The 27,066-nt window shown below is 39.8% G+C and overlaps 1 protein-coding gene across 5 annotated transcripts in view; it reads left to right on the top strand.

Moving 5' to 3' along the window:
- AMD1 (adenosylmethionine decarboxylase 1) overlaps positions 1 to 24,832 on the top strand; it is a 28,869-nt gene extending 4,037 nt beyond the window's left edge. The window contains exons 2-12 of one of the 5 annotated variants that reach the window (XR_014227682.1): positions 7,365 to 7,451; positions 8,969 to 9,095; positions 9,606 to 9,708; positions 10,535 to 10,577; positions 10,670 to 10,814; positions 11,841 to 11,933; positions 12,012 to 12,167; positions 12,719 to 12,902; positions 22,345 to 23,147; positions 23,826 to 23,951; positions 24,091 to 24,832. Coding sequence is in view for 2 of the 5 variants with exons in the window: in XM_082307037.1 (XP_082163163.1) it covers positions 7,365 to 7,451; positions 8,969 to 9,095; positions 9,606 to 9,708; positions 10,535 to 10,577; positions 10,670 to 10,814; positions 11,841 to 11,933; positions 12,012 to 12,167; positions 12,719 to 12,859 (895 nt within the window). In the remaining 3 variants the exon portion in view is untranslated. Of the gene's footprint in view, positions 1 to 7,364; positions 7,452 to 8,968; positions 9,096 to 9,605; positions 9,709 to 10,534; positions 10,578 to 10,669; positions 10,815 to 11,840; positions 11,934 to 12,011; positions 12,168 to 12,718; positions 19,406 to 22,344; positions 23,194 to 23,825 lie in introns of those variants that run through there. The other 4 variants (XR_014227684.1, XR_014227683.1, XM_082307037.1 and 1 more) reach the window with 4 other exon arrangements.
- The last annotated feature ends 2,234 nt before the right edge of the window (positions 24,833 to 27,066 follow it).

Raw genomic sequence — 27,066 nt, 5'->3', positions numbered from 1 at the left:
GCTTTCTAGAGAAGAGTCTGGATAGGTGTAAAGTATTTCAGAAAAGATCTATGCTTATTGTTTTAATACATTCAGTAAAGGTCCCAAATGAAAAGTATTGAACACAGGCTTTACTTTGCTGTTAAGATTGGGGGGGGTGGGGGTGTTCATTTGCTAATCAGTTCTGCGAAAAGGTCTTGTGGTTGATACAGTGGCAAGCATCTGAAGATGCCTACCCTACTCATATTCAGAAGTGGAATGAAGTTAACATTTTTGTGGTCTCAAAATAATTTGCTTTAACTTTAGCGCTTGTTCTCACTATGCTTTCTAAAGCATGTTTTTTAAAAATAGCCTTAAACTATGTATAAAAAAGGAGGGTTTGCTGAAAACATGATGAACATGCTGCGAACCCTGGAATTCTGTGATGACTGAGTAGTGCATTCACTGTCCCCACAGTAAAATAAGCTGTTTATTCCTTTAGATGATGTGCAACTATGCATTTCCTATCTCAAGGCTTATCAAGATCACTTGAATGTACAGAAGTTTGAAACCATAGGTTAATGATGCAAGTATTAAGAGTCCATACCTCAAGCATTCAACCCTGAGGAATACTCTGAAATTAAGCTTGTTTATGGACCTTGAATTTGTCTATTATGTGGACACACAAGAAACTGCAGAAAAAACAGTGCAGTAATGAGCAATATGGAGTGATACTGATATGAGATTCTCATCTTGTGCTACATGAAAACTTCTAAGCACCAATACAGTCAAGCATCTGATACGAGTCCTGTAAATACTTGCTTTGCACTGCACCCTGTAGCTTGAGTCAACTCAGTGCTGCAGTGCCGCTGCACCTCTACCCCTTCCCCTGGTTCTTAGGACCAGTGTTATCTGCCTGTTTTCTGAACAGTGAAGGTACAAGGAGGCGGGGCTGTGAGCCCTATTCTGCTTACTCCTGCAGTGCTTTGGAACAAAACAGTGCAGAGCTACTGTGTGGAGACTGGGAAGAAGGCAAGGCAGGCAGGACTGTGCCAGGGTAAGGGCTTCTGTCACTGTGTACTTGCTGAGCTTTTTTACATGGAGATGAAAGGTAATCTGGAGAACTTTATGTAAGAATTCAGTCCTTCTCCTCATCAAAGTTGATACTCATACACTAGATTGTAGCAAACGAGTTCAAAATCACAGGTAAACTATGTTTGCTTGTAACTCTCTCAATTGTAATTAAAGAATAGTTTCACACAAAGGAAACAAGCCCTTTTACACTCACTACTACTGATTGTGACACTGCTTGTGGGATTTTAAGACTTACATTGCAGGCTTTTTGCTGTTTTCCTACCTTACCACTGAAACTGCTAAAGAATTTGGTTAGTCACTTTCTGTCAAAGATCTGGTCCCTTAGTTGGACTCCATAGAGCATCCTATTAAAATATGTAGCTACTGGTATGTTCCTAAAAGGGCTTTCCTAATGGCTGTTTACTCAGCCAGGAGAACAGGAAGATGTGAGGCTTATGGTAGATAGTTGCTGCCTTACAGCATGTTCCTTCTGGAGAAGGTTACACTCAAGCTTGCCCTGAATGTTGCCTGTAAGTCTTGTTGAAGTCGTGATGTGCCTGTTGGGGCTCATGCTTCCTTAAACATCTTGGGTATCAGGCATGCTTTGTCCTTTGATATGAGAGACTTAGGAATATCCATCAAATATCTTTGGATGTAAAGGATGGAGTCACCATTCCATGTATACTTCTGTAACTGCACTAACGATAAAAAGCCTGCAACAGGAGCAGTATGCAGCCTTTAAAGCACTATCTGTGGCCAACATTGTGCCGTTGCTGAAATATCTTGGTATCATTTGGGAATGATTCTCTAGTAGTTGGCTCAGGACCCTCTAGGTAAGAAGTATGTTGTGAGGAGTACTGCTTGGAATGGCTTTTGATGCAAATGCAATTTTCCATTCAGGTGCTTATCTCTAATTCAAGATTAAGTGCATGTCCCCGGAGAGTTTCTTAAGTTTAAGATAAGGGAGATGCAGGCAGTCTTTCTGTATATCTACGTTCAGAGCATATAGAGGGTGTGTGGGTTTCGTGCGTTCCACAGATACTGCCGAAGTAAAACTATCGAGTTGCCAGTGCCTTGTGTCTAAACTTAGGGTTTGAACACAGTTCAAGATAATCTAGCTTCAACAACAATTTATAAACTAAGTTATAATTCTAATAGGAAATAATTCACATGCATCTGTCTGTAGAAAAATACACCAGCTGCTAGGAGGTGCTTTAAAAGGCTTGTGATTTTTGTGTAGTTGGTCTGTACTGTATCTACCTGTTTCAGGATGCTTGAAGCTAATGTTGCAACTCTGCTGACACTGATATTTAGCCAGCTTCCATGCTCCTCGGCTACAACTCCTCTGCATAGGCAGTTTAGACAAGGCATTGAGTTTGACTGTCCTGGATCATGGTATTGGTGGGAATTTGCCTACTTAGCTGTAGCCTGCTAATGAGGTAACTGATATGTCTATTGGCTCCTAAAAATACGTAGTAGGTAACAGGTGAGGGAATAAAAAGTTGCTCTTCAATTGAATGCTTGATTTTAAAACAAGGTCTTACAGTAAAGTACAAGATTAAAATGCCTATTACTTTGATTACTACAGACTTGTCGTCAGCTGCTGTATTTTAATGAAAAGCTATGCAAGAGTATGTATACAGCTTAAGCTGTCTTTAGTTGTTTCATAGGATTTATTTCCTAAGAATTCCTGCCCTAGTGCAAAACAACTTTTCTTCCCAGTGCTGTCTGGGCTGCTTTAGCAAGATACTGTTACTGGGGTGGTAGGATGGTATGCTTGTGGAGGCTGTTAATTGCTGATAGGAACAAGTTCTTGTAGTTCTTTATCACTTCAAATTGCTGTTATCCCCTTCCCAGTTGGCCTGAAACAGCAGTATTGTGCTACTGTCTGATACGCTTGACTCCTGTGTCAAGAACCTGTTGTACCCCTGAAGGTAAAGGCTCAAAATAGGCCGATAACTAGCATTCAAAAGTATGGTTTTATCTGGCAAGGAAAGCTTGATTGATAGCTTACTCTTTATTTCTCAGAAATATGAAATAAAGGAGGAGTTGGGAACTTGGTTGAGAGGGACCATTGACTATTCATTTCATTACACACTTTAAGTGTACTTCCTAAAAATAAATTAAAATACTTCTCAGTTCTGATAGGTTTTCCATACTGACATACCTGGGTGGCAGTTTGAATGGAAATTATCTGCACTCTGGTAACAAGTCTGTGCTGATAAGGCACTAAACATTGCAACACAGGAACACAGGTATAGGAGTAGATTGTCAGACTTGATCTCTGCCCCCCCTGGCATGTTCTGCTAGTCAAGTATAGAACAAGTAGCTTTCTACCATTCAAGCATGGACAGTTTTTCACACTTAAGTAGATGTATTCCATTTTCATTTGGTATTCTCCAAGTATGTGCAACCATTTAAGATGCATCGTGCTTGCCTATTGGAGAAACTATTTTGACTTTCAGTAGGTGTCAGTTATTTGAAATTTCAGGAACAGGATTGTACAGCTTTGAATGAAGTGGGTAATAAGCCTACATGACAGTGAGGAGTTGGTCTCAAATGCATTTTGAGTTTGGAGTTCCAGTGGATGCAGGTCTGCCACAGAACTTAGCTACCAGGGATTGTCATGCATCATATTCTAGTGTGCTTGGCTTGAGTATAGGGAAGCAGTCTCCAAAGTGTTTGGAATTATCCTGATATCTGGCTATGGGAAATAATTTAGGAAATAGTAATGCAATCCGCATACTTCCCATTGAAAGGGGAATTTTGGAGAGAAGAAGCCCATGACAGCATTTTATTGAGAATTAGTGTCTTTGGTTTCCCTTTTTCAGTTGAAGGCTTTGCTTCCCAGTTAAAAGTTCACTCAGTTATGAAATAGGAAGTAATGTTCTCAAGTATTTCACAGTTACTAACTTTGACAATTTTTACTTGACAATAAAATGGTATTAACTGCAATACGTGTACTGATAACCATTGAAATACTATTTTTAAGGTGGATTTTTTGTTTCCACTTTATGTGGGGGTGGACATTTCTTGTCTCTAACTAGTAACGCTTAAATAATTATACAGAATAAAGAAAAGAAAGAAATGCAAGAGCTAGACTTCTAGTGAACTCAGTCCACTTGGTACAAAGTAATCCCAGATGTTCTTCCTTAGCTCTGCTTTAAACAATGGAAAATGTCAAACACTAAGGTCATCTTGTTTAAATAGAATATATTGAGATCAAATCCAGCATGTTAGTGGCCTTTCTGTAGTTTTCTGTGCTTAACTTTACAATGCATACAGGTATGGGCCAGCATCTCTGCAAAACTCCCTCTGAATGTGGCCAGGTCTCATCCCAGGTGCTGCCACCCTTTGTCAGTCTATTTTTATGTATGCTTCTGGATCAAGCCTGATGTCTTGTATGTTTCTCAACTAGTAGGCTTTCTTCCTTAATGCTGCTCTAATCAGATCAAATGATGAACTTACTCTTTATTCCTGTAAAGGCTGAATGCATGAACATCTAGCATATGCTTAGCTATGGTTTCTGTAGTGGAATAGTGAAGAACTGAGCAAAGCTTTAATATGCAAAGGTCTTGTGCAACTGCAGATTTTGGAGATAGTACCTAAATACCAACTGTAGTACTAACAAACATAATTAGGGACTTTCTTTGTGTGGTAGGCTTTGGACTTAACATGCAATATTGTATTTTTGGTAGTATGTTGCACTGGTCATTGTTGGACTACTTGAACACCAAAATTGTTACATCTTCCTCTACTAACATGTGACTGAAACTTAAATGAGCCATTTTCCTGAAATGTCTGCACTGAATTGCGCTACAGTGGTACTTAATGAAAATTCTCGCTTGTCAACATAAAGCTAAGGTTTTGACTGGCTGACCAGGTAAGAAGCTTGGGAAGGCTGAGACGTACGCTCTTGCAAAGCCTTGAGATAGTTACATACACATTAATACTTGAACAAGTACAAAATAAGATTTGTAGTAATGTACAAATGGGGTTACTGTAGCTCAGCATCAGGCAGTGTAAGGGAACTCTGCCTCCGCTTTTGTAAGTGCTATGTCAGACACTGAGTGTTTCTTTAATGGCAGATAAAATATTGTCAGTAGTGGTGCTAGAATGATTTAAACAGTTATTCCACCGTACCAAACCAAAGTAACGTATTACCTAGTTCAGTTTACAGGAAGAGTATAATAGGATGTTAGAGGGAAGAACTAAGGCTGGCAAATTTATGCAGGTGTGCTGTAGCTTCCAGAGGTAAATCCTTTGGTCCTCTTTTCAGCAAAATAGCCTGATTGTCTAGGAGCATTTAAAAAATAGGTATAATATAAACTATTTCACTCCTTGCATTTATCAGGTTTTTCAAAGATGAGCAGACACTTGCATTTTCATGCATACTTGAGTATCAGGAACAGAGCTAAACCCAGTCAGTGACGTAAGCGTAGAGCTGAATAAATGTGTCGGGCTTTCTCTGAGCGTTAAAAACAAGCTGGGTTTTTTTGACATGCAGATTTGAGCAGTCTGTGCTGTCACATCTATAGTTGCAGAAGAGTATTTCATCAAGGTTCAGTAACTGGGGTGGTAGGGAAAGCCTCACTTTGATTTTAAGTATCCAGTAATATCACTGAGCTCGAACTTGCTCAGATGTGCCCTTAATTATGAGGGATTTTTAAGATGCATAGGATTCTCTTAAACTCATTTTTAGTAGCTTCAGTCTGATCTAAAAGGAGGCTATAGAGTGAGTTTCTAAGTTAAGTATGTTGTTCTGGTTGACTCCTGTATAAATATACTGGTTTAGTGCAATATAGACTTTAAAAGGGAAATCCTCAAGTATTAGTGGTAAAGGTGCAGAGTTCAGTTTCAGGAGGCTCTCTCAAGTGAGGGAGAAATTAAGGCATTTATTTGCTGAGGTGTTTAGGGAAGCAAAGAACATATGGATATTGTTTAGTTATACGTACAGCAGAATCTAAAACTTCAACTTTGCAAACTGACCAGTTTTCTAAGGGGAATGATTGGTAGCTGCTGGAGGAACCCTGCTGATAGCATTCACTGTTAATTCTCTGCCCTAAAGCACAACTACAGAGCTTTTGCAGTGTCAGTAAAGGGGGAGAGGTCTGACTCCTGAGGAATGATTAGGCTGACAGTTTTATGGGCAGCTGAGCCAACCTACTAGCTTCCTTGGTGATGAAAAAATTGCAATTCTTCTGTCCTCCCAGCTGCGAAGAGTCCTGTAGTTGTTCCAGCTCTACTGATGGGCGGCTTAGTTTTGTGCTGGGTTAGTAAATTTCCTGGTTCCTGACAGGTCTGAGTGCAAGAGCCAGCAGAAACCTGCAGGTGGGATATGCAGTGGGAAGGGAGGGATGGGGGAAGTAGGGCAGCTGGCAGTCTTGTCATTTTGCAGCTTCAGGAAGCTGTATCTGTTCCTGTCTGCTTCGTAGCAAGTTTGACTATATTGGGTTCTACTAATCTGGTGTAGATGCAACACTGAAGTGACAAGCAAAGTAGTTTTTTGCAAATCTGTCACTTCTCATGGGTACTTGGAAGTCTTTGGGCTTAATTTAAGCCCTTTGATTTTTTTTTCAGTTTCTTAGTAAAATTCCTTGTAGAATGAGTAATGACAGTAAGGAATTGAAATATTAAACTTCTACCACTATACTGTAATATACCACTGTAGCTTCAACTTGTGCTATATGAAAATAGTTCCGTTTATTTTCTTGGAAGTGTAATATTCCAGACTATTTGCTATAAGTCTTCTATATCTTCTAGAGGTAGAAGGAATTCTGTGATCCTGATTGATCAAAGAGGAGTTCAGGTTATTGAGATGTATTAGTTTTTAGGCTGGTTTTCAATTAAATTATGAACTTGACCCTAAGCTGGACAAATAAAGCATGTTAACATGAACTTGCTGGTTTATAACTCCAGTAGTTGCCAGTGATTACTGTGATTGAAGTACATGGAGAGTCAACCTAAAGCATACCTTAAGTTATAACAATGAATTTTATCTTGGTACATGTGGGATGCAGGACTTAAGGTTATCCTGACTTGCCTAGTTAGAAGCTTGGGATTGCTGTTTGACATTTGTCCTCGTGCAGCAGGTTACACTAATGGATCCTGAGGAATACTTAGCCATTCATTGAGAGATAAGAATATTACTGGATATTACTGTATTGTGATAGATGGTTCCTATATAAAAAGTCCTCGCCTTTCGTGCTCTCAGATCCAGCAACTCAAGACAAGGGCTATAGTCTTGTTTGGCGTGTGCTTTTTACCCAGGGTTCCAGAAAGCTTCAGTTTGTTTAACCTGTTGTTTGTGCTCTTCTATAATTTCTTCACAGGATTGAGTGGGACAAACTTCTGGAGAATGTGCATTGTTTGATCATAAGTGTGACAAAAACTGACAAGCAGGAAGCTTATGTACTCAGGTAAGCCACTAGCTTATTCTTTTAACCTCCAAGAGGTAAAAAAGTTAAAGCTGTCATATGGGATCCACTTGGCTGAGAATCCAGCCTTGGGTTAAGATCCTGCTGTTCATGACTACAACTTGCAGGGGTCTGCTAATCATAGTACTGTCATGCTTCTGTTCGCTAGTAGAAATGTCTTCATAGTTATCAGTGTTTGTCCTTTTTCTTTAACTAAAAGGATTAAGGATAGGGCTGTGGTGTTTCTGCACCTGATCATTGAATTTTGTCCAGGAATAAATAAGTCTCCCCAGCTAAGCAGTTTAGGATTACTTCAGTGGAATGGTGCATCTAAGTGTCACTTTTAGATCAGCAAAAACTGTATCAGATCGGCTTTAATTCCAGATAATGCAATCAAGTGGAACAACTCTTGCAGCTGAGCTAAGGACATCTGTAAAAATGTAGCTTTCCTGAAATCTTGGAATTTTTGCGTTGTGCAGCAGTTAGTTGTAAGGACGCTACTTTTGCCATGTGTTTTTCATCTTGCAAAATACTTTCATGCTATTTCTACACGAACTTCACAGATACGTTGACATTCTCTGGTTTAGTTCAGATTACAAAAACTGAACCTCTGTACTCTGAAAGACTGCCTTGAGTGCAAGGTTGGGCTAAGAGCAAGCTAGTGGAAGAAACTGTGCTGAAGTCTCATTTCCCCAAGCTCCATGTATTTAAAACTGTATCCTGGATGAAGTATAACCTTAACCTAGAATTCTTAAACAGCATTCCAAACTGAGTTTGTTATTTAAGATATACTTACTCCCATTGTTGAGCTACTTGGTGAGAAGATACTTGGTATCCATGTTTTAAGTGTTCTACATGTAGTATCAATGCTAATTGCCAGTTCAGTGGGACTGTAGTTCAGTGTCTGACTTACAGAAATTAACTATACCTAAACTGTATCTTATGCATAAGGCATATCATATAGCTGTGCTTATACTCGTTATGAGACTTCCTGTTCCTGTGGACAGGTGCTCATTTACCACTTTCCAGTCATCAGCTTTCCTAGAAGATGCAGCCAGACAACTTACGAAATTCTGTTGAGGCTTTTTCCTTTTTTGAGTTGACTTTCTCGTAGGCTTTATTTCAGCTGAGAAAGTCAGGTTTCAAGTTTGACCCTGTTCTATGTCTGGGTTAAGAAATTAAATTGCGTGTCTATGTTGTGTACCCACTTCACAGCATGTTTGTATTTCTCGAATAGATGGAGGATATGTAATGCATGTAGTACCTCTTTCCCTGTAGTGTGGTAGCTGTGTAATACCACACTTGCAGCAGGTATTTGGTTTGGGAAATTGTAACAGCTCTCAGATGTTAGCTGAAATCTATTGGTTTGATCCATTTGCCAAGCGTGTTGATGTACCATATGCTGAATGTTCACTTAGAGTAATGCATTTGCTTGGGATAAGAACCAAGATCTAACCATTCTCTCCTGGCTTGTTTAATATAGAGCACTTAATATATTTCTAACACTTTTTTTAATACAGTGAGAGTAGCATGTTTGTCTCCAAGAGACGTTTCATTTTGAAGACGTGTGGTACCACCCTCTTACTGCAAGCACTGGTTCCCCTGTTGGAGCTTGCTAGGGAGTACAGTGGGTTTGACTCAATTCAGGTAAGGTGCCAGAAATGCTGCATCTTCCTTAGAATGTACAAAAAGCTTTTTATTAATATTTCAAATTCACCGATTTTATTAAATATTCTAAAACTTCCTTTGCCATTTATGTATGCTTCCCATAATGGGAAGATTGTAATACCAGATTGCTTGCTCTGCTGTAGGATTTAGCCTTCTGTTTGCCTCTTAAGGGATGCTAAATTACAAATGCTGTTGTGCTGAGTTAAGGTTACTTAAGGGTGAAAGAATTCCGTGCTCATGTTGTCAGTGCTGAAATTGCTGATGTTTTATTGTGGAAAACAAATTTGGAAGTAAGCTGTCTCCTGTAGCTTACAAATTAAGCTAGGAATAACCGTATGCCTTCGAAATGGAAGTACAGGTAGCAGCGTTTTGACAATGAAAACTTAGGTCCTGTGAAAGCTTATGCTAAATGCTTGCATTTTTTCTAGATTTTTAGATTCAAGGTGGACAGATATATTCAGTATCTAAGATGCACCTTTATTTTTTCAGAGCTTCTTTTATTCACGTAAGAATTTCATGAAGCCTTCCCACCAGGAGTACCCACATAGGAATTTCCAGGAAGAAGTAGAGTTTCTTAATGAGATTTTCCCAAGTAAGTTCATAAATCTTCAGCAAAGTTGCACAGCTTGTGTGAAGTGTTGATGTGAAGTGAGAAGTGACAAGCAGTACAATACGTACAGGCTGCCAGGCCGTTCATTCAGTGGTCCTTGCAGTTCTGTAGCCAGCACAAGCTTTGTCTGCATAAAAATCAAAAGCTATAAATACTTGTTTTCTGAATTTCTAACAGTAACTTGCCAAGATCAAAATTTAAATTATACTAAGCTTGAAACTTAACCCCTTGTCTTAACTGAGGTCATCTTCAGAATTCCAAATGGAGTGTAGTAATTCAGTCTGCAGCTAGTAATTTAAGGTAACTAACATACTGAAGAAAAATGTAAGCTTTCCTCAGAAAAGTCGCTGCACTAGAGATTGAATTGAAACATTTAATAAAACCTAAAACCTACAGGAATAACCTTGAATTTTAACTACTGGCAGAAAAGTTTTTTGAAGGAACGTGGAAGCTGTAGCACTTATCCGAGTTATTTGAAAATAAATGCTAATCATAAATTCATTAAATAGATGCTTAAGAGTACTAGGGTTTCTGTCTGTGCATAGCTGAAGCTGTAATCTGAATTTCCCGCTAGCAGGCTCTGAACTGGGGTGTCCAGACCACCTTGTGAGGGAGCCTGCTTTTCTGATTATTGGCTTTACATTCCTGAAGTTAAATGCCTGCTTATTTGATACAGATGCCGACTGTATCAGTGAACCTCTGAGTGTTCTGTGAAAGACTTCTTCTGTCTTTTAATATGAAATGAAGCTAATCTTTTACATAAAGGATCAGCTGTGGTACATTAACTGGGGACTTTTTGTCTTGTCAGATGGAGCAGCTTATTGCATGGGGCGTATGAATTCTGATTGCTGGTATGTATGTGAAGACTTTGAAGTCTTTGGGGCTTACAGTAAAACTTGGTGCTTCCAACATTTATTACATAAGTGATTTGTATTTTACATAGGTACCTGTACACCCTGGATTTCCCAGAGAGTCGGATATCCAATCAGCCTGACCAGACACTGGAAATTCTGATGAGTGAGCTTGACCCAGTAGTTATGGACCAGTTCTACATGAAAGATGGTGTTACTGCAAATGATGTCACTCGTGTATGTCTGCTTGAAAACTTAAGCATTTGGGGGAATGGCGGAAATGGGGCAACAAAATGCTTCACTTACCACTTAATACAAGGCTTATTTTTTGGTAGGAAAGATCTCAGAAAATGTCAGGTTAATGTTTTGAGAGTAAAATGGATTTAACTCCAGAATGGTTTTGGGAATATAACTTCACATTTTCAATGCCCCTGCTTTAATCTATTGAAAGGAGCAGTTTGGAGTGCTTTGGGTGATGGGAAGCTTATCCTCTGAAAAGTGGGGGAATAGGAATAAAACCACAATTGAGTAACTTCCACTGAAGGATGGAGATTACAAGGAGTAAGACATAGACTGAAGATAATGAATGCCAAGGGAATCTAGGTGTCAAAGTTAAATCATGGAGCCGTTTGCATAGTTTGGGGGGGAGGGGATGGATTTAAGGTCTAAGCATAACTTGATGGGTTTGCCTCCTTTTCTCCTTTTTTCCAAATGCAGAAGTCCTGTGACATGAACAAGTTTCTCTGACAAGTACACTGACTTCATCTGGTTTTCCATCTTAGGCTTTGATTCTCATGCTGTATTTGCTATGGAGATTTGGCTGTAGCTCAAGTACTGCGTGGGAAATCAAAGTGCTTGGGATTGCACTTCATTCTAAAGATGTTCTCACTCTGGAGTAAATGTAAACAGCCTTCACTTTGTGGATACTGGTCGAACGGGAGCTCCGTTTTCCATTTTAGTTGCAGAAGCAATTATGTGTTAGATTTCTCAGCTGTTCCCTCATCTTGGAGGTATGCAGCTTGGTTCTGTAAGAGGCTAAGTATCTGATAACTTGCATGCAACTTGGCAGTCACTTACTTGATAAGTGACAGGATGCAAAGCAAGTTCATCTACAGTGGTACAAATTATCGAACTGACTTTTTTATGGGGAGAATTCTGATGTCCTGTTGCCTAAATTGGTGTTTGTTCTGCCTTTGAGTTAAATTTAAACAAGTATAAGGGTGCATGATAAACTGAGTGGTGTAATTTTAACTTCTATTTCAGATGAGTGGAATTCGTGACCTGATACCAGGTTCTGTTATTGATGCTACAATGTTCAATCCTTGTGGGTATTCAATGAATGGGATGAAATCGGATGTAAGTTTTACATTTATTGATAATTAATGTTAAAATAAATAGTAATTATTTGGCAGTAATAATTCTTTTTTTTTTTAGGGAACTTACTGGACTATTCACATCACTCCAGAACCAGAGTTCTCTTACGTTAGTTTTGAAACAAACATAAGTCAAACCTCTTATGATGACCTGATTAGAAAAGTTGTAGAGGTTTTCAAGCCAGGAAAGTTTGTGACAACCCTCTTTGTTAATCAGGTGAGTTTTCTTGCATTAGCGTGTCAGCTACTGAAATGCATATAGACACAAAAAAAGCAAGGCCAGAGATTTTTTTTTTTTTTACTGGGGCATTAGTAGTTTCCAGTTTGCCTCTGTTGAGGTGGTGGTTTCTTTGGAAAGTAAAAATACTCTTCAGTATTGCTTTGGTATGCACTAAATCTGATCTCCAGAAAATCTACAGAAGACTACAATAAGGCAGCCCAATCTCAGTATTGTAATGACTTCCCGTGCAGTTCTGTAGAGGCATAATTTCTTGCTTTGGCATTTTTCTGGATTTGGCCACAGCTGTCAGCTGTAGAAGCACTGCTGTTAATGGTGATGCTGCCAGCTAATGATTCCTAGAAAAAAGCAGTACCATACATAGGTAGCAGAATTGCTGCTTGGGATTGAAACCTGCTGCTGCGCTGTCAGGCACGGGTTTTTGAAGCGTGTTGGTAACAGTATCACAAGAACCACACAAAATACATGTTGTGCTAGTCCATATTTAAATGCTAAGTTTAAAAAGTAAATTTCACTTTTTTGTTTTCTAGAGCTCTAAATGTCGTACAGTGTTTTCTTCTGCCCAGAAGATTGAAGGGTTTAAACGTCTTGATCACCAGATTGCCCAATTCAGTGATTATAATTTTGTTTTTACCAGTTTTACAAAGAATCGCCAGCAACAGCACAGTTGATTAAGAATGAAGAAAAAGCGCAAAAAGAAATCCCATATAGAAGGTGGTGGTTGCTTTCTAGTTAATGATTCAGGGGGCCATGCTTTCCACTCCCACCACCTTGTAGTTGTGGAAAGCCCTAGGTGTAATCATAGTATAACCATTTTGAATTGTATGCATTATTATATCAAGGAGTTAGATATCTTGCATGAATGCTCTCTTCTGTGTTTAGGTACTCTATGCCACTCTTGCTGTGAAATTGAAGTGCATGTAGAAAAATCTTACTGTATGAAACTTTACAACACTTGTAAAAATGATTCAGGTAGAATTACACACAGTATAGTTTTTCTCCAGGTATCACCAAAAATTCCCCACAGACAAGGCTTTCGTCCTCATTAGACTTTAGCCTCAACCTACTCACTGGGGACAGTTCTCTGTTAAATTGTCACTCTTTTTTTCATCTATGTTGTGATTTCAGTCTAAGACAAGTTTTTGACAAACTTTCATGATTTCTAATGAAAAGGATTCCTAATGAACATTTTCATGTTTCGAGAAAATTCTTAAAACAGTTACAAATTGTTTTGCTACTACAGGTGGTGGTTGATTTATTTTTAAATCAGACTGACTTTTCATGCTCTACTCAAGCTTATAGGAGTTTGCTCAGCTATACTGTAGCACTGGGCTAACGCATTGGTCTTTCACCTTTAGAAACTTGGGTATCGGTACTAATGCAGGTTAAATCTCGTCTCACCTTAATGCTCACGTACCTGTCCACATCCCCAAGCTGTCACACAATGGCAGAATTTGAAGGTCCAAGACTTGATGGGGAAGAGCTGAGTCAGGATGCAAGTGCTTTGGCATAGTTGTGTGACAGCTTTGCAAAGCGCAAGTTCATGTGGGCACCAGACGTTTTCTTTCCTAATCACCAGTTACGTCAGACTAAGAAGCTGGTGCTCTTGAGCACTGGCAGGTAGTGAAGGAGTGGAATCTGCCGGGCTGAGTGTGTTGATTGGTTTGGATTATTCTCAGTAAAACCTGTGACCTACCACTTCCAACTGTAAAGAGTGCTTCTAAACTGGTCCAGTGTCACTTCATTTTGTTGTTCCAAGCAAAGCTAATGCCTCTATCTTGTGACAGTCCTGTGACATTGTCGTGCGTGTGACTTATGTTGTATTTGAGTGTTGTGACTTCATCTGTTTTTTCCTCCTAATTACTAAGGTGGTTCCTCTTACTGTGACTTGAGGGCATTAAGTGAAGGCATAGAACAAGAACTGTCTGGGACACCTGGACAGAAGTGAAGTAGAATGCTATTCATAGAATGTGAATAAGTGTGTAATTCAAAGTCACTTTAATGGGTATTGACTAAAATGCAGGCTTTAAAGAGCTGGCACACTTTCAGCTATGTTTGCAAATACTGGGATTTTAACAGCTGTGAGACCAGCATGTTAACTACAAAATTGAGATTATTTTTTTCCCCTCTTGTCCTTGCAATGTTTTGACTCTTTCTGGTTTGACGCAATGGTTTTTTGTTCCTTCCGTATTTATAAATGAAGCACTTTTTCAGTGCTTCTAAACTAAAGTCTGCTTGGTTAGAAATCAAGTGGTTGGAACATTTTGAATTTTTTATTTTAAGCATATTGTTGATGTTCTTTACCGATGTTACCAATTACATGCTGTAAATGGCACTAATGCTTTTTGGTGTTAATATTGAGGACCAATATTTCAGCGGGGTTTTTTTTTTTTGTTCTTCAACATTGTCCCAACTGACCTGACGTGTTGGCTTGAGGTCCTTTAAGTAGACTGAAGATGCCTTTTTCAAGTAATACTGAAATACACATTTTACAAATAGAAGCATAAGCCTCGGCTATAAAAATGAAAGCTGTTGAATGGATTATTGAACTATCTAGGGTGATCAGGATGGGGGGGAGTATGGTGTTTATAATTTCTGTGGTGTTAGACTTTGATCATTTAAAAATATCTGTACCACAACTTAATGCTTCAATAAAAGTTCGCTTAAATTGTTTGTAGTGATGATCCAGCAATTCTACCCTCCACACTCTTCGTGCTTTTTGGTACCAAATGGTTAATTCTGAAATAGATTTGTGTTTCTTGTCCTAAATTACTTTAAACTTACTTTGCCCTTGTAGGGGATGCATCTCAACTGTTAACATGTTGGTAGTTTAAAATGAGACAGCATGTCAAAGGAAGCCAGATGAAAATGCTGTGCTGTTCTTGAGACTGAAAATGTTTGTCTAAATGAACAGACAAATATTGGAGATTTGCTGTCTTCATCTAACCTGTATTTTTTCCTCAGCGCTAAATATTTAACACACTCCTCTGAATTAAGACAAATCCTGCTTCTGCTGGTCTTAAGTAACAAACTCTGGCACACATTTATGGTACTCAAGCTTAGGCTGACTATGAGAGTTCAAAGTGAAGTTTCTCTCTTAAGATAAAGTAGGCATGTACCTAATCTGGATAGTAAACTAGACCAGCAGCTTAGTGGCTAGGAATGTCAGTGCTAAGCAGATGCAACCGATGTAACTGAAACTTCCTCGATTCCATGTGAACAGTCCTATGGGAAGAGCAGCTGCAGTTTAACCTACCCGCAAAGCTCTAACAATGCTGATATCCCCCAAAGTCACCTAAGTAGGGAAAACTTGCCTTAAGAGTTGAAGGCCTAATACCTTTAAATCGTTTGTGTCTGAATACAGGTTTCATTAGCATCGCAGAATAGGTTCTGGGTGACTAGATTCCTCTGTGCTTTGGATATTAAATAGTAACTTCTAGTTATTTCAAGTAATTAATGCTGTTGAAAATGCCCAACTAAGCCTTCTATGAAAAGAAGAAATACCAGCTTGCGGCATCAAGCAATCCTGTCTGACAGTCTCAGCTACAAGAAGTTAGCAGTAACCTACCTCTGAAGAACTGTTTTCTAGACTGATCTCCACAAAACTGAAGATTCATCTTAATGTGGTGGTTTTGTTTTTTTTTTTTTTAACTTGCTCTGCCTGAAGCTTGCAGGTTTACTGAAAAATTTACACATTTTTCACTTCAGGAGTATTCTTCAATAATATTCCTTTACACTAGCCCTTCTCTCTTGTAAATAGTGCTGATAACTGACATGAGAATATGGTATCTACATAATTCTGTCTGTTACAGCAACACAAATGCAAAGCTTGCTGCAGTCATTAGCTGTGTTAGATGTTTGTATTTCTCATAAACCAAAGGAGGAAACGGAACTGGCTGCAAGTCCACATGTCTGCTTAATTTCTGTGAATAAATCAGTGGAATAACCACTTGTAAAGGGGTGGGAAGGGCTTTCTGTGGATTTCCTGCTGTCAGATGAATCCCATCCACTCTTGTGGGTTTGTGAGGTCCAGCTGTAATAGGCTCTAACTTGATGCCACCTGTAGTATGGGGAGTGCATATCATTCCACAAACTTTACTACTATGAAGGAAGACCTGTGTGCTTTGAGAGAAGACCATCTTGGTGACGGCTGAGGTTCAGGAGAAGGCACTGAGTATAACAGGTGTTTTTCTGGTGCTAGGTCACCTGCTTGATTCAGTGTTTTTAAAACTGAACTTGGCCATTTTAGTTTCATCTGTGTGCCTAGGAAGTGCTTGTATTTCCCCTTGGTAGCCTGCCCTTCCTTCCGTTTCTTGTGGACTTCCTGCATTGGAGCTCAGTCTGGAGCGATGCGTGCTGGGGTCACCGTGTCCCAAGAAAAAGAAGAGATGAGCTGCAAAGCTCATAGAAGCAATTGGAAGTCTGAGGAACGAAGATAACACTGGTTGCTGCAGAGCTGGAGGGTCTCGTCTTAGACTGTGCGGGGGCGGAGGGGGACGGGCAGACTGCGGAGAGCGTGGTCAGCCCAGCCAGGAGGGCGAGGCAGTTCTGCGTGCCTGGGCTCCCCAGCGTGATTTCAACACAAGGTGGAAGGAAATAGAGCTGCGGGCACCAAGGCTGGCGTCAAGCCATTTGAACGGGCGTTAAATGCCATCAGATGTCAGTCCTAGGCCTCTACTGTAATATGTTGGTGCCAAAGAGATGGATCTGCTCTAGCGCTGGGATCTGAGTGCAGGATAACTCCAGGAGCAGGTACTGGCTGTCAGTCTGGCTGCTGCTTCGGTGGTGCAGGATTACATGTTGGCAGAGAAATGCTGAAGCTTCCCAGCTGGGGTGGTGTAAACTCGGGTTTCGCTAGCGATAGTCCTAAAAGCAACGCCACCGATACCTAAAGGCGCACGGCTTGGAAACGGTGCTGAGGAGGCGCTCCAGAAGTGTGGAGTTCTCCCAAGCTGTATGGCCAGAACTGCGTTAGAGGTGGAAAAAAAATGTTTCTAAACATTATGTGTAGTGTGGAGCCTCTGAAGTGGTAAAGCAGAGCCTGCGGCCGAAGCCTAGAAAGAGCAGGAGAGTTCAGTGCTGACCTGTCGAGCTCCCCTGTGACTGCAGCAATGACGATTCAGGAGCAAGGTTAATGACTGACTGAGGGAACTGCTCTGACTCAGCTAGATGGAGCTAAGCAAACAGGATTCACATGTGAAGGAATGCAGAGAATCACCTGCATGTTCTTAAATACTCTCAAGTAAAAAATACTCCAATTCGAAATGCTTGCACAGCCACACTGTGCACGTACCCACAGACAAGCACTTGGAAGAGAACGCTGTCATTAGAAAGCTACTGAGACGGGCGTTTCCTGACAGGTTGTTCCATTTGACTTTCAATTACATGTTTAACTTCAGGTTAAGTTGCGCTTTCTCATCCTGCTTCATTTCATACTGTGGAATCGCTGGTGGTGTGGTCCCTGGGGTGTTCTGCCGGTTACTTACAGTTCAGGCAGGCCTCCGCTGTTTGGGGGCGGTTGGATTAGGGCAAAAATGGCGAATGATCTTTGCTGTTAGTGTACTTCATGCCCACAAGGAAGCACTGCTGGAAAAGAGGTTTAGCCAAATTTCAAGTTAACTGTTCAGTTTTCTTCTATTTCTTGTTAATACACTGTACTTACAATACCATAGCTGCTGTTACGTTTAATTAAAAAAAAAAAAAAATTAAGCAGGCCCTAGAGAGTCTTGCTTCTGCAGCTGCCCGAGAGCCATATCTTCATACAAATTTTACATTCTCTGTAACATGCTTAGTTCTGTCTTCGGCAACTGCTATAAATTTTAAATATATGTATACAAGTACAATATGTAAAGTCACATTTAGAAGCAAATTCAGACACATGAATACAATGACCTCAGGATTCTTCGTTCCTGGATTAGCCAGAACATGAAACCACATTTTTGCTATTATGTAGTTCCTAATGTGCATGCTTTACCTAATCCCTAACTTTAAATTATGTAATTTATAGCATTCCTGTTATCTTCCCCACGTACCTTTTTCTAGATTATATTGATCCTCTCAGTCCATAGCTCTAAATTTGTCCTAAAATACTAAGATTTCAAAATAGCATGCAAGGCATCTGCCCATCTGAAGTCATGCACTGGAGCTACAGCTCTTTAGGTCTGGAATGAGCAAGTGTGCCAGTGCAGGGTTCCTGCTGCTCAAACCAACTGAGAAAAAAAAATCCAGTTTGCCCTGGCAGAAGTCAGTCTGGATCCGCGGGGACCTTTCCCAGCACACTGAGCAGGGAGCAACATGGTCTGCGACTGATACCCATTCGTTTAGCAACTCGTAGACTTCTACAGTCTTAAATGCAACCCAGGATACAAAAAGGGCAACTTTTTCTTCCTCTCCTCCTTCCCCGCTATCCAGTGAATTTTATTTTGCTTGCTCTTAAAGAGTTGCAGAAACTTAATTTAATTGCAATAAACAGGAGTCCAGGTACAACTATCAGTTTATCTGCAATATGTAACCTAATACTGGCTGACTTGCAATGATGATTAATTTTTCATTTCTTTAGCAACATTTGAAGATTTATATACTTAGAAAACAAAAAAATCATTTATTTATTATCTGCAAAGTATTTGACCTCAGAAAACCTAAATTACAAACCTGATTTCCAAAGTATTCCTGTCCTACCCATTTTGCTCAATTAACTGTTACATGCAATTTAATGGACTCAAGTTTCACCTGTTAAACATACTTTGCGTAAACATGTAGTTGCTGGCACGTCAATGACTGTAAGCTCACAAGCAGCAGCATGGGTCAGGGAAGATAATCTTTTTCCTAGGCTAGTGAGAAGATTGCTGCAATGCAAAACCATAAGGCACGTGCATGACAGACAAACCACACCCACAGACATAGGCACGTATCTACGCTTTCTCATTTTCTGCATCCATTGGAGCAGAAACCAAGGCTTATCGAACAGGCTGCTCAGGATGAGCTCCGCAAGTGCTGCACCTTCTTTTGAAGGTCTCAGCGGCCAAAAATTGGGTCCGTTCTTGAAGGTGAGTTATGAAAGCAGCTACCTCCTGTTCACAGCTTCTTAAATGGTTTGCTCAAAGTAAAGCTTTCATTATGGGTACGGTGCTTGATCTCCGTGATCCAGTTTATAATATTCGATTTAGACATTGCCAGTTAAAAACTGCAAGTTACCTGAGCTGCTGGTAGCCTACTTACAAAACCAAGACACAGCAGACTTCCAGAGACTCCGAAATAAACTCAGATTCCAGAAGCTGTGTGGAAAAAGTATCCAAATGTTAGGAAAAGACCACTTCTGACAATTCACTATTCAGTTTCTTACTCTTGAGAACAAGCATGTGGAGGTAGAAAACGATGTGATACACCTTCCAAACTACTTTTATAATAGATAATTAAATTTATTAGTTTATGATCAGAACTTGCAGACATCTATGTGTAAGCTTCATAAAACAAACCTTGTTCTCTTTTAAACAAATACACCACTGAATAGTAAAACTGAAAAAAACTTAACCAGGTATTTCGTAAAAAAAAAAAACTTTTTAAAAAAGTTGAATTTAGAGTCGTAAGTAGCTCAGAAATCACGCACTCTATGAAATCACGCACTCATGTAACTCGTGGCTTATACTGCTGTTGATTAAAGGGGAAGGGATGGGGCACTGAGCAGTGAACTGCAATGCGTATTTACTCTTGTAAATTCAATCCCAGGGAACTCGATGGAATGACTTATACGGGAGCATGTTCCGTAATGGAATTGTAACTCTGCGACAGCCCTCAACAACATCTGCCAAATTTCACATTGAAGTCAAAAGCAATGGTGCATTTTGAGTAAGATGATTGTTAGGAACCGTAATTCAGAAATGCAAGGGGACTTTCAAGCAAACTTCCCTAAAAATAAACATAGCTTTTTGACTTCGAGAGTGAATAAACTGATAGCATTATTGTTAAATCTATTTGGCCGCCTAAGTATCTATAGAGCCACTAACGCAACTAAGTTACAGTTACACTGACTGCATAGCTGTTACGCAATTGCATATTATATCTCATCTTTCCGAGAACATTTTTTGTATTCGGTTATAACGTGATTGCATTCTTATTTCACAATTAAAAGGATATTATTGTGCAAATGGATCACTATAGGATCGCTGCTTTATAACTACAGATATGGTGATACGTGCCTGTGCATCAGAAAAGTGCAAAGTTCTGGTTTGAGTTTGTAAAGTAGCCCTAGGAGTGGAAGTTCTGACTCTACTGGTTTGATTCCCATCTGCTAAATTTCATGGTCTTACTTCACGGGCAAAAGTAAGGTTTTGGTAAAAAGTAAGGTATTTTGTTTTACACTGTTAAAAACGCTGCACCAGCAAAGCTATAAAAAGACAAAGAGAAAACCAGCATAGGATTGAACAGAGTTGTTAGTGGCAGTTACAGGGCTAAATTCCAGCCTCGTTTCTGTGTGCAGTCCCACTGTGGGTGAGAGTTACACAGATGTAACAGAACAAGACAAAATGTTCCAAGTCCCATTTTTCTTGCTTATAAACTTAGAGCAATATGGTGCCTCTTCATCATCTGCTGCTTCCAGAAGAGGCACTGGCCCCTGTGCCTGCCAGAGGTTATTCTTTAAACCGCACCGTGTGACAGCTCCATCAACACACAGCCCATCAACATGTCACCGCAGCTTTACAGCCATCTCCCCGTCCCTACATTTGGACTCGTTTCTTTCAGAGAGGAACTTACTGTGTATCTGTCACCTTCGCTAGACTCATCTTTAACAGCACGTGATCTTAAGGGTTAGAAAACGTTTAGCCAAATACAAGGTCAGATTTCCAATTACAAAGTTAGAATCCAGGCTATAGAAGGGTAGGTAAAGCTAGACTATACTGAGCTACAAGATTCCGTCTTAGCTGCTCAGGTATCCTGCAGCCAGAATCCCCAACAGCCTAGACAGCAGTAACGTGCGTTTTCCACGCTATTTCAGGATGAAACAAAACTTAACCAGAGGGTCTGAGTCCTCGAGGGCTGTTCCCTAATGGTAACCCCCTCCAAACTCACTGTCTTCTCTTCGTTAAAGATGTCTCTCTCCTGGTTTTATTTCATGATGCCATTCTAAAGCAAAGATAGTGCTGCTGAATTATCTGAGAGGAGAGGGAAGAATCTGTTTTTATTCAGTTATTAAAGCATTTCCAGTACTGTTACAATATCCTGCAAGGCACGTATCATAAGGAGTACTCCTTGTATGTTCATTTGATTAGACTTTGAGATTTGTGTTCTTTATATGCTGTCTATTGCCTAAATCCCCATTATTAGCTAGGTTATAGATAGGACACTCTGTCCAGACCATCTCTCTTGTAGCCCAAATTTGCCAGTTTTAGCAGTTCTTACAGACATGTATTTTACAGACACATTCAGATAGTGCAGAAGTTGGGGTTTTTTTTTCTTATTTGAAGATCTAACATTTTATAGTTTCTAATTCTCAAATTTTATTTAGAGCAAAAACCTGATATGAAACAAAAAGTGTTGATAGAGTTGCTGATTTATTTATTCCCCCAAACTGTTGTGAAATATAATACGGGGGGGGGGGGAGGGGAGATGCCAGAAGAAACAAGATAAAGAGGATGACTCACTCCCATTACAGAACGTATATTTTTACCTAGTGTGCTGTAGTGAAAGCTGGCATATAGAAGAACAAGACAAAGCTACAAAGGCTTCAGGGTGTAATTGCTGAAGCTATGGTACCTACAACCGAAGGATACTGAGCACGAAGCTGACAGGGCTAGTGAAAACAGTAAAGCAAACAAACAAACAGCCATCGTTGTAATTGGTTGTACTCTTCTATGATTAATGTTGGTTTTAATGTTAGTATTTAATTTGTTCAGCTGTGCTTTCACTGTTTTTAGGCAGATAGTCAACTGTAAAGTCACAGTTTTTAGTATTCTAGTTTTAAGCTTGGTAAAAATATTTGCAGCTGTACTCCGTTGTTAAGTGCCATGACATGGAAAAGCTGAACAATTTATATTTGTGCCTTTCAACTCTTCCATTTAATGTGCTGCTACATAACAGGCAGATATGTTTTCTGATTACCTGCTCTCTTAACGTTGTAATCTCTTAAATACTTCATTCCTGAAATATTTAAACTATGCAGACCACCCAGAAGGGCTCAGCAGACAAGAAGTTACAAAGCAGTGATTTTCTCTTCAACTCCTCATGTTACTATGTCAAGCAGTAGGTAAGAAATGAATCAGCTACTGGAAAAAACTATTTTTATTTTTCATAAAGAAAATACTACAGAGACACACAGAAATCACATGTTTAAACCAGCTTTCATAAAACTGTCCAAACTCCTTCTTAAAGAATTGCAATCCTAGTTATTCTTACTCAGTTTGGACAACTGCCATCTCACTGAGCCACTTCTCAGTTTCTTACAGTAATAAAGCGTGACTGTAGGAGTTTAGTGTAAAAGCTGACCTATAGATTACATTTGTTTCCTGATCTTATAGATCTCAATCAAACAAAGGCAGGAGAGCACTTCATCTTGTATAACACAAATACGCTTCTTCATATGCTAGAGAAACATGCTAGTAGTATTTTTAAACATAGCACATTCTTATACATTTGGTTAAAATTTGTTGAAACCTATGTATAATTACAACCACTGCTTGTCCAGGCCCAGAGTTCTCAAAATACGTCATTTTCTAAAGTAAACACGTATACAAATCTGTTCGGAAATCAGAAGGGTGTAAGTGGAGGCTGCTGCTTGGTATGACTCTGTATTTACGTGTGCATGTGTTTGTCAGAGAGAAGAACTAACACAGGAATATATACAGAAGGAACAGAGAGCCAGCCTCAGTCACAGGAGGGCTAATAATATGACTCTTAAAAGAAAAGCATATTGATAAAACTATGAGATTGAGTGCTAATCGAAAAAGAGTGGAAGCTCCGAGCAAGGTAAGTGTCTGCTTGGTTCCTTCTGTGTTCAGAGAAGCAGGACTCTCTATACTGGTTTTTGCAATATTGTATACCAAACCCTGGGGAATTTGAAAGATTTGGGAAAAACTGAATCACAAAAAATAGATGGTTACAGAAACAGATGGTCAGTTCATACTGAATCTCTCAAAATATTCTGTTTTTTTCAGTTTACGTGATGGTGACTCAAGAAATTAATACAATCTCTGTATTCCACATGTAGTACATATCTTAGATACAAAATAAATGTACACCTGTATATATTTATACAGAAATATGCAAACTATAAACACACAAAATATAAACAATTCTCGAATACAATTTTCGTAACAGTTGTTCAAGTTTTTTTATTTTGGAATCCTTAATTTTCAAGATTGTTCAAGACTCTGAAGGCACTCAGAGCTTTGGGGGGTTTTTATTATTATTTTGATCACTGTATCTGCAAATCTAACCAAATTGCCCTGTAGCAATAGAGCCTGAGCTCTGAGACAGTGTGATGTGAAGTTTCTGTTATTCCAGGAATCGTATGTCCCATACAATTTCTTAATAGACCTCCATCCTTCGGCAGAAAGATATATTTTTATGCATCCTGGGATGGAATGGGAAGATTTGAAGTTAGGCCTTTTTGCAGACGCTGGATCATTCCTTCTACCACCACAGGGACCCTATAGGGATCTGAGGAACGGTTGCTTGTATGCTGATGAGAATACAAATATGGCGTGCGTCTCCCCCTTAAAGAATACACTGCGTGCAGCCAAGCTGCTGAGGAACAACACAGCACAAAGCGTAAGTACAAGTTGCCACACAATCCAAAAGAGACATGCAGGGTTTTACTGTACTGATAAGCATCCTGAAATACAATGAAATCTGACATCATCTGAAACCACCCAGGAAAACAGACAACTGTCTCTTTAAACTCTTTAAGGACCAAATGGGAATGAGACGCGACCTAGAGGTCTTCATCTTGAAACTGGGACTGCTAGTGAGCCAGTAGGACTGCCTGCAGGAACGCAAGTCCTTACTCTTTTCATGATCTTATAAACCGGTTACGCAGTATGGAAATAAGGATATTCTACTTCACTGCACAGAAGCACCGGTGGCAACCAGAATGTTAGAAAACATGGCAACATGCAGAGGCTGAATGAAATGATCCGTCATTCACAATGACCCTGACTCCCCAATATAATGAGGATCTTTTTGATAAGACAATCTTAAAGCTACCTAAGAATATGCATATGTATCCTAAATTAGGTCAAGAGATCTGAACTACTCACCCTCTTCTGAGTAACTGAAATGACACTGATTAAAGTCACCAGCCTAAAGACATAAAGGTTGAATCTTTTTTGAAGTTTTTTGCTGTCTCCAGCAGTGAGAGAGTTCATCACAGTATCTCTTATTTCAGTGCCATACTAGGATTACTTTCATAGTTTCTAAAATTCTTGAGAACACTTCCTGAAAAAAGGATGTAGTTGGGGAATTCCAGAGAAGCAGTAAAGCCAACTAAATGAGTCATTTACTGCTGGTGACTGTGTGCATCTGCTGATACAGGAGAAGGAGCTGATTGGAATAGCATAGAAGAAGGCAAGAGAGAAAATTATTTGTTGCTTCTAGTCACAAACTCGGGGCTGTTGCCTGCTAATTCTGAGCTTATTAGAGAAACTGAAGTAGAAGAGGGATGTTGGCAGTGACCCCTGTTCTTGCTAGCAATGCCAGAACTGGCCATTCTGTAGCTCCTGCCAAACACACAATCCCTTGCCCAGACCAGTCCAAAGCTGGACTGGTATCAGCAGAATCTTTCCATCTAGACTGCTCCCAAAATGAAGACGACAGAAGGGTATTTGTAATGCTTGTAATGCTTTGCCTTGCCTTTTCTGGTTTCCAGAACAGTGATGGCTGAATGAGCTTAAAGAAACTGAGATGGTGCCAGTTACACATCATTACGTGTTTTAACACACTGAATGTAAGGGAGGGCAAGTCTAAGGTGCTACTCTGTAGCTTCTACAATGGGAAAAACTTACCTGCTTCCAAGTGACTGGGCATGCTTTCATGCACAGTGGCAGTATACTATATTATAGAACTATTACTGAAAGACAGAATGTCTTGGGGTTTGCCATAATATCTTTTAAAAAACTGTCCCCTTAAAAAATAAAGTATTTTGGTATCTTAAAATTGGTACCTGGTGGTTTTTTCGTAAGAACATATGTATCTAAATGCCAACATAAACTTCTCTTTGTTAAAACAGAAATCTCTCGCTTCTTTGCAGGGGAATCCTGAGTCCGTGACAGATAATAATGATGGACCTTACGGCTAAGATGTGCAAGTCTGACATTTGGAATGCCATGTTCAATCCTTTAGGGAGGATAAAGCAATAATATCAGATCAGAACACAAATAGGACAGTTTAAACTTACAGGCATCTTCTCTCATCTCCTGTAATTCTCTTGCTCAATTACAGTGTGAAGGCCCTGGCAGATAAAGCAGTACTTAATAGCAAACTTTTTTTTTAAAACTCATGTAACACATGTTCAGATTAATGTACTTTAGCATCAGTCACCATTCAATGAATGATATTTTATTCAGTATAAACTACTCACAGTGCAAGAACTGCAACAAAAAGTTATGAAATTAGTTACAAAAGAAGGCGTTAGAAGCTCACCCACTGGGGACCTCGTACAAATACAACACATGCCTGTAAGAACAAAAATAGGAAAAGAAAGTCTCAATTAATTATATGTAGAGGGTATAATATATGTGTGTTGCTGCTGACTGTAAAAGATGATCCTAAGCGTAAACAACATGCTTTCAGAATCTCCAAGAGAGCAAATAAAGAGAGCTAAAAAGGCCAAGGCCAACAGAATTCAATATTCTCCACTTTCATTATAGACCTGTATAGAGTGGCTCAAGTCTATCCACCATTCAGAAATCCACAAGAGAAGGTATAAATTCTTCTCTTCTCAGAACAGATCTCTACAGCAAGAAAAAAATCAAATCAGCAGTAAGTACTGCTGAGGCATTTTCAGACAGCTAATAACTCCCTCCAGAGCTGCCTAGGTCCAATTTGGAATCAGAGCTGACAATTGTACCTCCCTCTCTCAATTGCTTGCTGGGAAAAAAACAGCTATGCTTCCCTGCAAATGTAAGTAATAAAGGATGGTAAGGTCTTTAAGCCTTAAGGCTAAAAGATCTTTGTTTTTTTAAAAAAGGTTGTTCATCTGCTTTTCTATGTAGGAAAAAAATCCTTTATATTACTCTTTGTGCTGGTTTTGACTGGGATAGAGTTAATTTTCTTCATAGCAGCTAGTATGGGGCTACGTTTTGGATTTGTGCTGAAGACGGTGTTGATAACACAGGGATGTTTTCGTTATTGCTGAGCAGTGCTTACACAGAGTCAAGGCCTTTTCTGCTTCTCACCCCACCCCACCAGCGAGGGGGCTGGGGGTGCGCAAGAAGCTGGGAGGGGACACAGCCGGGACGGCTGACCCCAACTGGCCAAAGGGCCATTCCACACCATATGGCATCATGCTCAGCACATAAAGCTGGGGGAAGAAGAAGGAAGGGGGGGACATTCGGAGTGATGGCGTTTGTCTTCCCAAGTAACCGTTACGCGTGATGGAGCCCTGCTTTCCTGGGGATGGCTGAACGCCTGCCTGCCGATGCGAAGTAGTGAATGAATTCCTTACTTTGCTTTGCTTGCGTGCAAAGCCTGCATTGCAAGGCTTTTGCTTTACCTGTTAAACTCTTTATCACAACCCATGAGTTTTCTCACTTTTACCCTTCTGATTTTCTCCCCCATCCCACTGGGGGCAGGGAGTGAGAGAGCCGCTATGTGGTGCTTAGTTGCTGGCTGGGGTCAAACCACAACACTCTTTTTAAAACAGAATCTGCTCTGGTATAGTTTAGAA

Source organism: Platalea leucorodia (assembly GCF_965183815.1).
Source record: "Platalea leucorodia genome assembly, chromosome: 3".
Lineage (NCBI taxonomy): Eukaryota > Metazoa > Chordata > Aves > Pelecaniformes > Threskiornithidae > Platalea > Platalea leucorodia.
This window is presented reverse-complemented; position numbering and strand designations above follow the sequence as displayed.